Source organism: Medicago truncatula, chromosome 4 (genome assembly GCF_003473485.1).
Source record: "Medicago truncatula cultivar Jemalong A17 chromosome 4, MtrunA17r5.0-ANR, whole genome shotgun sequence".
Classification (NCBI taxonomy): Eukaryota; Viridiplantae; Streptophyta; class Magnoliopsida; order Fabales; family Fabaceae; genus Medicago; species Medicago truncatula.
This window is the reverse complement of record NC_053045.1, coordinates 16,242,066-16,254,995: the sequence shown is the minus strand read 5'-3', so window position 1 is coordinate 16,254,995 and position 12,930 is coordinate 16,242,066. Positions and strand designations below refer to the sequence as shown.

Genomic DNA, 12,930 nt, shown 5'->3' with positions numbered 1-12,930 from the left:
TTCACCTAAGGAGGTCGCGAGTGATCCTAAAGGTAAAAACATTACTTCATCCCAAAATGTTTCTACTAACAAGATTGTTACGTGTTTCAAGTGCCAAGGTAAAGGACACATAGCTTTTCAATGTCCAACAAAGAGAACTATGTTAATTGAAGAGAATGAGGACCTTGAGGAGGAGGAGTATGTCGTGAATGATGAAGGAGGGGAAGAAGAGGAGGATGGTGAAAATGGTGAATTTCTCATGATTAGGAGGATGTTGGGAAACCAAGCTAAGGAGGAAGAATCAAATCAAAGGGAAATCCTTTTCCATACAAGATGCTTAGTGCAAGGAAAGGTATGTTCTCTAATTATTGATGGAGGTAGTTGTACTAATGTTGCTAGTACACACATGGTGGGTAAATTAGAATTAGAAACAAGACCTCACCCTAGGCCTTACAAACTTCAATGGCTTAGTGAAAGTGTAGAAATGCTTGTTGACAAACAAGTAGAGGTTTGTTTTAAAATTGGGAAGTATGAAGATGTTGTTGTGTGTGATGTAGTACCAATGGAGGCTTGTCATTTGTTGCTAGGAAGACCATGGCAATTTGATAGAGGAGTGCAACATGATGGCCGAAGTAATAAGTATTCTTTTATGCACTTTGGAAAAAAAAATATTATTCTTGCACCATTGAGTCCTAATGATGTAAGAGAAGATCAAAAGAAAATGAAAGAAAAATATGCGCAAGAAAAAGAAAAAGAAACAGAAAAAGAAAAGAAAGAAAGTTTCATGGCAAAAAAAGAAGAAATAAAAAATGCCATTGTCACCAAACAGCCCCTATATTTGCTATTTTGCAAAGAGGTGGTTTTGTTTACTAACACTTCTAACACTCAAAAATTTCCAAGTTGTGTTGAATCACTTTTGCAGGAGTTTGAGGCTTTGTTCCCTAAAGAGATACCAAATGGGCTGCCACCTTTAAGAGGTATTGAACATCACATTGACCTAATTCCAGGAGCATCTTTACCAAATCGTCCAGCCTACCGAAGCAATCCCCAACAAACACAAGAAATTCAAAGTCAAGTTGCTGAATTGGTAAGTAAAGGATGGGTAAGAGAAAGTTTAAGTCCTTGTGTTGTCCCTGTTATTTTAGTTCCAAAAAAAGATGGTAGTTGGAGAATGTGCACTGATTGTAGGGCTGTTAACAATATTACCATTAAGTATAGACATCCAATCCCTAGGCTAGATGACTTACTTGATGAATTGTTTGGTGCATGTTTATTTTCTAAAATTGATTTGAAAAGTGGCTATCACCAAATAAGAATTAGGGAGGGGGATGAATGGAAAACTGCTTTTAAAACAAAATATGGTTTGTATGAGTGGATGGTTATGACGTTTGGTTTAACTGATGCACCAAGTACTTTTATGAGACTCATGAACCATGTCTTGAGGGAATTTTTGGGAAAATTTGTTGTTGTGTATTTTGATGATATCTTGATATATAGCAAAAATTTAGAGGAACATTGTGGTCATTTAAGGACTGTTTTAGAAGTTTTAAGAAAAGAACATTTGTTTGCAAATTTGGAAAAATGTGTCTTTTGCACGGATCATGTAATTTTTTTAGGTTTTGTTGTAAGCTCCAAGGGAATCCATGTGGATGAAGAAAAGGTAAGAGCAATCAAGGATTGGCCACCACCCAAAAATGTAAGTGAGGTAAGAAGTTTCCATGGTTTAGCAAGTTTCTATAGGAGGTTTGTGAAAGATTTTAGCACCATTGCTGCACCTCTTAATGAGATTGTTAAGAAAAATGTTGTTTTTAAATGGGGTGAGAAACAAGAGCAAGCTTTTGCTGCACTTAAAGAAAAACTCACCAAAGCACCAATTTTAGCATTACCAAATTTTTCCAAATCTTTTGAAATTGAATGTGATGCTTCTAATGTTGGAATTGGGGCTGTTTTGATGCAAGAAGGACATCCAATTGCTTATTTTAGTGAGAAGTTAAAGGGTGCTTCCCTTAATTACTCCACTTATGATAAGGAATTGTATGCTTTGTTTAGATCATTGCAAACTTGGCAACATTACCTACTGCCCAAAGAATTTGTCATTCATAGTTGTTATCTGGATTTTGGGGTGTCAAGTCATTAATTAGGCTTGAACCTTTCAATCTTTGATATTCTCTATTTTTTCTTGGGAAGGGGAAAATTGAGAAAACCCTTTGAAATTCTAAGTTCGGGGGTCGTTTTCGTTACGGGAAGGTGTTAAGCATCCGGAACGACTATAGTATTCTATAGGAACCGTTTTCCTAAGTTTATGACTACGCTTTATTTTTATGCTTATTTATGGAAAAGAAAATTTATTTAGTTTAAGAACGGAGGGAGGAAAATGTTTGAGATTTTATTTTATTGGACTTGGAGAGGTTTTGACCTCTTGCCTACATACCCTTTTAAGGAATCAAAATTTCATGTAGTTCTCTCTCAAAAAATTGTTTTTGTGTGTTTGATTGATTTTAAATTTTGCAAATGGTTTTGAAGAAGAGAAGGAGGCTGTAAAGGCATGAGACGAGACAATAGTGAATGGTTGGTTCAATTATTAAAGAAAGAGTGTCTAAGTAGAAATTAAGATTCATTGAAGTTTTGATTAAGAAAATAAAGGAAAATACAATGGAATGTTGACTCCAAGGTTTATTAGAGAAAAAAAAGTTTGAGTTATGGAGTTATTTCCGGGAAAATGATATTTTTTCTAAGTATTGTGTTTCCTAAACATACATCTAAGCGGTAAACATACAACGTGTGTGCGTGTCGGTGCTCGTGTCGGTGTACATCATTATAGAGAGTCCATTGTCCTTTACACTTTACCCTAGTTTACATGCTATGGTCTTGCAAGAAATTAAAAGGAAATTAAACTACCTAGAACTATTACATGTCCACTTAACATAAGAATGAATAGGAATGAAATGATGAAATGCTATAAAATGGATGAGACATAGAACAAAAATGGTTAGTAAAATAAGGCATGAAAATATGGCAAGGAGAGCAAACAAAGGAATATAGGATAAACGGTAAAATAACGACGATAACCACAATACAAAGAGAAATGCAATAGTTGCAAGGCAAGAAATTAACAAATCATGTCGAAAACAGCGAAACACACACACAAACAGCGACATTCTCATCATGAAATTGCACATCGGACATTCATACCATAGATCAAGATATCACGAACGGAAAAACGAGAAATTGCATGAAATTCAACTAAAGAGAAAAAGTAATCAAGAAAGCAACACATATACTTTTTATCAATTTTATAACATGTAAAGCATCACAAAAAAGTCAAAAATGTATCAAGAAACACATAGAAATTTTTTTAGGAATTTTTACGAGAAAATTAGAACGAACAGTGGTTCAAACAGCAAGAAAACAAGGTGTGAATAGCAAGAAAACAGCAAAAACGCAGCTAAACCAAAGGGAACAGGCCCAAGCCCAAACCTAAGGGGTCCGGACGCACAAGAACCACAGGATTGATCCAGGGGATCAAACCCTAGATCAAACGGCCAGGATTGAAGGGAAATGGACCGGTCTTGGACCGGTCCGATTCACTGGCCTATACAAGGAGGGGAGCACCGGTTTATTTCATTTGCTATTGTCCTTTCTGTCTCTAACTTCTCACTTCTCTCATCTCTCTCTGACTTCCTCCGCCGGACTCATGAACGAACGGGCGGGGAAGATGAAGATCTGGCCGGAACCTTCATAGGTCCGCCGGAATCTTCATCTTCTCCGGTGAGATCTCCAGTTTCCGGCAACCTCTAACCTCACCAGAACTTCAAAATTTTTACGTCTTTCTACTCGCCTCTAAACCCTAAACACGAATCTAACACTGATTTTCACAAACAAGGCTTGAAACAACGTAGATCTAGAATTTTCATACGGTTTTGAAAATTATTTTTATGTTTTTTCAACTTTTTGAATGTAACCGTTCAAACTCCTACAGATCTACATAGTTTCGTCTTTGTTACTGTTCTTGAGAAAGAAAGATGAAGTTTGAGTTTTACCTGAGTTTTTAATCGGAGATTTCACGAGATTCTTCGGAAAAACTTGATTCTTGGCTCTGTTTTGTTGATTTTGCTTGGAAACCGAAAATAAATCGGTGTCTTCACCTGTTCACTTTCTTCATCTTCTTCGTCGGTTTGAAACTCTTTTCCTTTTCTTCTTCTTCTCCCTGTGATCGGTGCTTGAGTTTCTCACCTCCGGTGAGGAATTCGCGCCTGGAATTGCAGGGACTTCAGTTCAGTGATGAAGATTCATCCATGAATCTCTGAGAACTGATGCGACTTCGGTGAATTTGTTGATGAAATTTGGTTCTGAAAGTTAGGGTTTGTGAATTGTTCTTGGTGGATTTTCTGTTTTGATCCTAACTGCCAAGAGAGAGAAGTTTTTCACGTGTTTGTGATGTGGCACTGGTTGAATGGGTCTCTGTGTGGATTTCTCTGACACTGTGCACTATTTATAAGCTGCCACTTGTACTTGAGATCCAATGAAATGGTGACACCTGGACATGTATGAAAAATGGCTCGGCCTTGGACTTGTTGTGACCTAAGGACCTTTCTGCAAAAAATGTAAAATTGAGGACTAAACTGCAATTAATAATAATGGACTAAAATGCAAATTTAAAAAGCTTTGGACTAAAGTGCAATTATGGAAACTTGCTTGAGGGACCAGAATGCAATTAAAAATAAAATTGAATTAAAATTGGTAAATTGGAAAGAAAAAAAAAAAGTAAAGTGAAACCTAAAATGAAACCAACAAAGGACTAAAACGAACCAATTACAACAATGAGGTATTTTAAAATACCTCTCTGTCGAATATTGGACAGGAAAAGACTAAAATGCCCCTAGGGACTAAGATGACTCAAACTGACTCAGACACAATTTTGAAATGGTTTTTAAACAAAGACTCAACGATGATTTGTAAAACAAGCCGAAAAGACTCAGAGACAAACACAGGGACTAAAATGGGTTCCACTGCAGGAAATGACCAAAATACCCCTTTTGTATGATTTTTGAAATAACATGCAGGAAAAGCAATGCAATGATTCAGAGAGTTTTCAAATGACTTGTAATGTAAGAAAGACACTTTGGGATGATCCTATGCGAGAAAAACACAGGCAAAACCATGATTTGAAAATACCTTGAGACAGAGACAGTAAAATATGCAGATGAAAATAAAGTGAAGATTCAAAGTAAAACAACAGTAAATTGACAATTATCAGTGGTAGAAAAGAAATTTGAACGAGTATTTTTAGGTCCAAAATCAGGGTATAACAATAGTGACCATGAATCTTTGAAACATTTAAAAGGGCAAGGTAAGTTGAACAAGAGACATGCCAAGTGGGTTGAGTTTCTTGAACAATTCCCATATGTGATCAAACACAAAAGAGGTAAAGCTAATGTGGTTGCAGATGCACTTTTAAGAAGGTATGCCTTACTCTCCACTCTTGAAACTAAAGTTTTTGGACTTGAGCAAATTAAGAGTTTATATGAAAGTGATATTGATTTTTCATCAAAATATTTAACTTGTGAACATGCTGCCATTAATGGATATTTTAGGCACAATGGTTATTTGTTTAAAGAAAAAAGATTATGTGTGCCAAAATGTTCCATAAGAACTTTGCTTTTAAAAGAGGCGCATGAGGGGGGATTAATGGGACACTTTGGGGTTGTTAAAACTTTAGAGTTGCTGCAAGAGCATTTTTATTGGCCACATATGAAAATTGATGTCCAAAAGTTGTGTGAAAGATGCATAGTGTGTAAAAAGGCCAAATCAAAAGTTTTGCCTCATGGTCTTTATACACCGTTACCAACTCCTGAATTTCCTTGGGTTGACATTTCCATGGATTTTGTTTTGGGTTTACCTAGAACAAAGAATGGGAAAGATTCTATTTTTGTTGTTGTTGATAGGTTTTCCAAGATGGCACATTTCATTGCATGCAAAAAGTTAGATGATGCAAGCCATGTGGCTGATTTGTTTTTCAATGAGATTGTGCGCATTCATGGAGTTCCAAGGAGCATAGTTTCAGATCGTGACACAAAATTTTTAAGTCACTTTTGGAGGACCTTGTGGGGTAATATTGGAACAAAGTTACTATTCTCAACAACTTGTCACCCTCAAACAGATGGTCAAACTGAGGTAGTAAATAGAACTCTCTCTACTCTTCTTAGAAGTGTTCTTACAAGAAATTTGAGAATGTGGGAAGAATGTTTACCCCACGTGGAATTTGCTTACAATCGTGTGGTTCATAGTACTACAAAAATGTCACCATTTGAAGTTGTTTATGGTTTTAACCCCCTAACTCCACTTGATTTGTTACCTATGCCTAATAGTTCTTTTTTGAAGCATAAAGATGGAAAAGACAAAGCTGAGTTTGTGAAGAAAATGCATGAGCAAGTGAAGTTGCAAATTGAAAAGAAAAATGAAGGGTATGCTAAAAATGCAAACAAAGGAAGGAAGAGGGTGATTTATGAACCCGGTGATTGGGTTTGGGTGCACATGAGGAAAGAAAGGTTTCCTAAACAAAGGAAGTCAAAACTTCAACCAAGGGGTGACGAACCATTTCAAGTGCTAGAAAGGATCAATGACAATGCATACAAGCTTGAGTTACTCGGTGAGTATGATATAAGTGCTACTTTTAATGTTGTTGACTTAGCTCCTTTTGATGTAGGTAATGGTGATTTCAATTCGTGGACGAATTCCTTTCAAGAGGGAGGGGATGATGAGGGCATGGTTGTCCATGACACAAGTGCTTCAATTCAAGGGCTAGGAGGACCAATGACAAGGTCGAGAACCAAGAAAGCTAAGGAGGCCCTAACTCAATTGGTGGCAAAAGTCTTGGAGTCCAAACCTACACTAGAAAGCATGGAGGATAAAATGGTCATGTGCATCAAACCAATGGAGGAGGGGTGGGGCGCATCTCTTGCTGCCCATTTTATTTAGTTGTTCTTGTTATGTTGTAATAAAAAGTGTAAGAGACCAATTTTGGCCCAAAAACACTAAGTATGGTTATTTTGTGTGTTTAATCCATTTTAAAGCTTCCAAAGCTTTGAATGGAATGTTTTGTGTGTTTATTTCGTGCAAAGGAGTGCTGAAGACAAAAGAAAAACAAGGCATTAAAGAGCATTTAATCTGAAGGAGGAAAGAATGCAAGAATTGAAGAGGAAAGTGACAAGACTTCAATGAGACAATGAAGACATTTCATTTCAGCATATGAAACCACCATCATCATCAAAATCACGTCCATCATCATGATCATCAAGACCAGCCACCCTCATTCATTGATTTGTCTTGTAACCATTTCTTGTATTCATGTTAATTTACTTCAGCCATAGGAAATAATGATAGATTAATTTGGCTGAAGGAATGCTAAGAGTTATTTGCATTTTTCTTTGTAATTCAGCAAGTGTCCCTCCTACCTATATATAGGACACGAGAATTGAATAAAAGACAAGTTAATTTTTGTTAAAAAAAAAGTGAGTAATTGCTCTTTAGGTTCTGGATTGGACCTTGTATTAATCATATCAAGAATCCTTTCTTGTGGTGATCTTCATTCCATAGACTTATCATTTTCTAGGATTAGAAAGTGTGGCGTCCCTAAACTCTCCATTCCATTTCTTGTTTGAAACCACAAATCAGCCTAAACACCAATTCAAAACCAAATTCTCATTTTCAACTCAAATCATTGTCAAAATTAATCCCAATACATAATTTTCGTTTCTTTTTGGCACACCCTTTCATTAACAATATTTTTAGTTCATTTCTTGTGTTTTGAGCCTTTAATTAATCTTTCAGCAAGCAACTTTTATCAATTCATAATTAAAAGTCAAATATGAACAATTTTCACAAAATAGTGTTCATCAAGAAGAAAGTCGAGGAGTCCCCACCATGGGTCAAGAGCGTGCTAAACATTGTTGAATTTCCACCAACAGAAATTATCCTCAGAAGATTGTTTCTCTTTGCCTTCATGGGTGGCTGGAGCATTATGAATTCTGCTGAGACTGGACCTGCTTTTCAGGTTTGGTTTGAATTTCTTTCATTTTTTCTTTCTCTGCAATGTATAATCAAATGCACAACTCTTGAAAACAAAACTGTATTTTATATTTGAAAAACACACAAGTATAGGAAAAATTGCATATTGACAGTACTATTCTCTTGCTATAGGTGGCAATCTCTTTGGTTGCGCCCTACTTTTTCTTGTTCATTGGTTGTACCTTTTTCAAGTGAAGTGGCAAGTACTCGTCCATAGTTTCATTCAATGTGTTGTACTCTTAATGAGTTTATAGGTGACAAACAGTGGCAACGGCGTTGCCACGACCTTGTGTCAGGGGTTCAAACCTTGGAACTTTAATTAATAATTTTAATAATACGCAATAAAACTAATGTTTATTCAAAAAATTACATTGTGTATATAGAGGACATATCACATGAGAATGACTATCTTATGTCAGAATGATGAGAATGAATCTCAACCGTTTTATATATATATATTCTACAATTGTTTCATCTTCTATTTGATTACACAACCCAATCATCACGGTCTTTATAGCAGAAAAGACAGTTTAAGTGAGTTGAGTACCAAAAGCTCATCATGATTAAGAGAGTGAGGACCAATGTACCTACGAATTATCCACCAATAAGGTTCTTACATTGAAGTTAAACTTAGGTTCTTACGAGATCTGAATCAATTTCTAGACCAATCGACAATTTTTTTATCGTTGAGAATCATATCAATTTAATTTTATTAGTAAAAATAAACAATTTTTAGTATAAGCAATGACAAATTATTATTATTTAAATTTTAAACCATGCTTGCCAGATAAATATAAAATCTTTAACAAAAATCATGCATATATGTAATAACTTTCCAAAGATACAATCAAATGATAGTCAATTGGATATATTGCATTTAACAAGCAACAAATTAACCTGACATGGGATCCCTTTCATTTCTGTTCTAATAATAACAACAATAATATGTTATGATAAAGAGGAAACTCTGTTTATTACTTCAAAATGTGACTCTGCAGGTTGATAAAGAGGACAGGTGGCTTTGGAGATTGAAATCAAGTAATGATTTCACTGTTCGGAGTGCTTCTAAAGTTTTGGTTAATCAACAAAACACATACACCGAGGTTTCTCCGAATGCTCTTTGGCACAAGGATATTCCTCTGAAGGTCGTTCTCTTTGCTTGGCGTCTGATTCGTGACAGGTTGCCAACTAAGGATAATTTGATTCGTCGTGGAATTATAGGTCCTAATGATAGTTTGTGTGTTGGTGGCTGTGGTTTGATGGAAACTTCCCCTCGTTTATTTTTACATTGTCAACTTTTTGGGGAGGTCTGGCACTTTATTCATCTTTGGTTGGGTGTCTGCTCGGTAATCCCTAATGTGCCGGCAGATTACCTAAATCAGTTTAGTTTTGTTGGTGGCAATTGTCCCAAGGGGCTGCTGTCTATTATGCAGTTGATTTGGCTTGCGACGGTGTGAGAAATTTGGAAGGAAAGAAACAACAGGATTTTTAAAGGCAAAAAATGTTCAACATATCAGATTGTTGACTAGATTAAGTCTCTTACTTATATGTGGTTGAAGGCGAAAATTCCTAATCTCTCTTTCAACTACCATGCTTGGTGGCTTAGTCCGTTCAATATGTTGGGCATTGGCTAATGATTTTTTTCTTTCTCTGCTTTTAATTTCTGTTTGTCTGTTTCTTTTCCTTTGTACATATGTTTGTAACTTTGTTCTTTTCCTGACACACCTTGTGCTAGGAAGAACTCTTTGATTTGAGTAATATATTCCATTTTAGTCTCTTAAAAAAAATGTTATGATAATAGAAAAACAAAAACAAAGTAACATTGCACCACGTTTTGACGGTTCAGAGTGACAAAACAGGTTCAAAGAGAAATATTGAGGGGGTTCAACATGTGAAAAAGTAGATTTATAGGAGTAAAGATTGAAATCCAGGGGATTCACTTGAACCCCCTCACATTAGGAGCTTGTTACTAATCTGATCGTGTTTGGAATACAAATTTTCTACCATGATCAACTCATGCTCGTTACCATAACACACCATGAACCAAAACTAGAAGAAATCAGTTGCAAGGATGAGTTTGATAAGCGATGCAAAGATACATATCAAGGAGGAAATGGCTCCATAGGCAACCGAAATTTAAGCAAAGAACCTCTATGCTAACAATATCTTCTGAGTTTAATATCTCTCTCGCATCTAGGGGTGTTCAAATCCAAACCGATCCAAAATAAAAATTCTGAAAACAACATGATCTCATTATTTAGGGGTGTTCATCTAAGTATCCCTCAGCACAACTAGAGCTTATGACTACAAAAGTGTTGTATGATCTCATTATTTAAACATTCTGTTAGAATAAAAAAAATAAATTAGGATTTAGTTGTCTATTTTGCCAGAAAATTGTGCTGCCCTATGAGTTTAAGTGTACATACACACACACACACTTCTACCTAATCTATATTGGAATGCAATTTTTTTCCCTCTTGATGAAAGTGCACCAAGGGTTGTAGCTTTATTGAAGGTTATTTTTTCTTGCTGCGTATTTCCTGCTACACTGCATGTTGATCGGTCTGAGTATAGATTCAGCCATTAAGTTAGATTGGAAATTTATTCTGTAATTATTTTGTTATCATATGCTTAAATGATTCTTGAAGTTCGGCACTGGGAAACCAGAAGTTCAACCCTGAATTTAGTTTGCCTTGAGTCTTTTGACTGAACGTATCGGTTAGTTTTGAAAATGTAAAGCATTGTGCGTTGAACCAAAGATAGGGTTCAATTTGACTGAATAGTGTGAGCTGTTTGAATTATGAATTTACCGATGAACTGTCTAGCTGTAAAAGTTCTGATTATTATTTTGTCGATACCATCCAAATCGGTACAAATCCCCTTTGCTTATATAATTTTAGTACGTATAATATGCAACTTTCATTAACACCGTCTTTGTAATCCATTACCACAATTCAAACTAGTTTTTATATTTTCATATTAGTGATTTGCAATTTATAAACCACAGATTCAGCACATAATCAACATTCCAGAGATCATTGAACCTATGTTACATGAAAAATGTTGCATTTACAAGGTTCCTCACCATCTTCTGAAGTTGAATGAAGATGCTTACACACCAAAGTTTATCTCAATAGGTCCTCTTCACAGTCATAACCCTGAACTAAATCAAGAGAAACAGAAACAAAAGTACTTTCATTTTGGAAACATTTGTCAAATAAACTGTTGAATATTAGCACAGAATCAATCAGATTTTGTGCTGTTTGACTTATTATAACTGGTTGTAAATACTAATTAATTGTAATTAGTTGTATTAGAATTAGAATTTAAAGGGAGAATAAGTAGCATTTATAGACAGAATAATTTGTTTTATTTTCTGGCTAGACTAGCACTCTGCCTACAGTCCCTTGTATTCTATAAATACCTCCTATGTACTGTTTTATATATCAATGAAATATAGAGCATATTTCCATATGGTATCAGTGGCAGCAAGAAATCCATAGGGTTTATTTTGCTTCCGTATTTTTTTTTATCCATCCCACATAATGTCTGATTCCATGTCTGATAGTGAGTCCCAGCATTCACCCAAACCTGAATCACCCCAACCTGTCAAGACATACCATGAAAACCACCCTGTTCAGATCACAACAATTCGGCTAAACGGTGCTAATTACTTTCGTTGGTCACATTCTGTTCGGTTGTATATCAGGGGGAGAGGAAAGATTGGCTATATCACTGGCGACAAGAAACAACCAGACAAGGTAGGCGCAGATTATGATACATGGGATGCTGAAAATTCCATGGTCATGACATGGTTAGTCAATTCTATGACTGAAGAGATAGGTGCGAACTATCTCTGTTATGCTACCGCAAAAGATCTTTGGGAGAATGTCTCTCAAATGTACTCTGATTTGGGAAACCAGTCCCAAATTTACGAATTAACTCTCCAGCTTGGAGAAATTCGACAAGCTGAAGATTCAGTCACCAAATACTTCAGTTGTCTCAGACGTATTTGGAAAGATTTGGATCTCTTCAATGAATATGAGTGGAAGTCACCTGAGGACTGCAAGCACTACCAGAAGATGGTGGATGTTAGCTGTGTCTTCAAATTTCTTGCAGGTTTAAATGTTGAGTTTGATGAGGTTCGTGGCCGAATTCTTGGTAGGAATCCTATCCCTCCAATTGGTGAAGTCTTTGCGGAAGTGCGTCGCGAAGAGAGTCGTAGGCAAGTGATGCTCGAAAAGAAGAAAGTTGTTGTCCCGCCACCAGTTGAAGGATCTGCCTTGGCCGTTCCTCAAGTCAATCACAAATCTTTCCGTAACCCACGAGGTGGTGACAAGACTCATTTAGTTTGCGACTACTGTGGCCGCAATCGTCACACCCAAGAAACTTGTTTCAAACTACATGGTAGGCCAAACAATAGCAAGGCTGGTAAGTTTGGTGACCGACCTATGCCTACAACCAGCAATGCTGCTTCATCTCCATTTACTAAGGAGCAGATGAATCACCTTCTTAAGCTTCTAAAGTTCAATTCATCCCCTAATACTCCTGTTGGTACTGTGGCACAAACAGGTAAGGATTCTTGGGCACTATCTGTCCAAAACCACTCCAACCCCTGGATAATAGATTCAGGGGCATCTGAACACATGACTAATTGCTCTCATCTATTCAGTTCATATTTTCCTAGTTCAGGTTCTGAAAAAGTTAAGATAGCTGATGGTAGTTATTCCAGTATTGCAGGCAAAGGCAACATAAAAATTTCAGAGCAAATCACTTTTCAATTTGTTTTACATGTTCCCAAATTTGCTTGTAATCTTCTATCTGTTCATAAACTGTCTGAGGACTCTAATTGTTCTGTTCTTTTTCGTCGTTCTACTTGTGTTT

The 12,930-nt window shown here is 36.2% G+C and overlaps 1 protein-coding gene across 1 annotated transcript; it reads left to right on the top strand.

Annotated features, from left to right (window-relative positions):
- Positions 1-8,996: 8,996 nt before the first annotated feature.
- On the top strand, positions 8,997-9,503 carry LOC112418492 (uncharacterized). The gene has a single exon (XM_024774876.1). The coding sequence runs from the start codon at positions 8,997-8,999 to the stop codon at positions 9,501-9,503; it is 507 nt and encodes a 168-aa protein (XP_024630644.1).
- The last annotated feature ends 3,427 nt before the right edge of the window (positions 9,504-12,930 follow it).

Bases quoted from the DNA above. Each gene is read 5' to 3' on its own strand.
- LOC112418492 (XM_024774876.1), top strand. From the start codon at position 8,997: ATGATAAAGAGGAAACTCTGTTTATTACTTCAAAATGTGACTCTGCAG.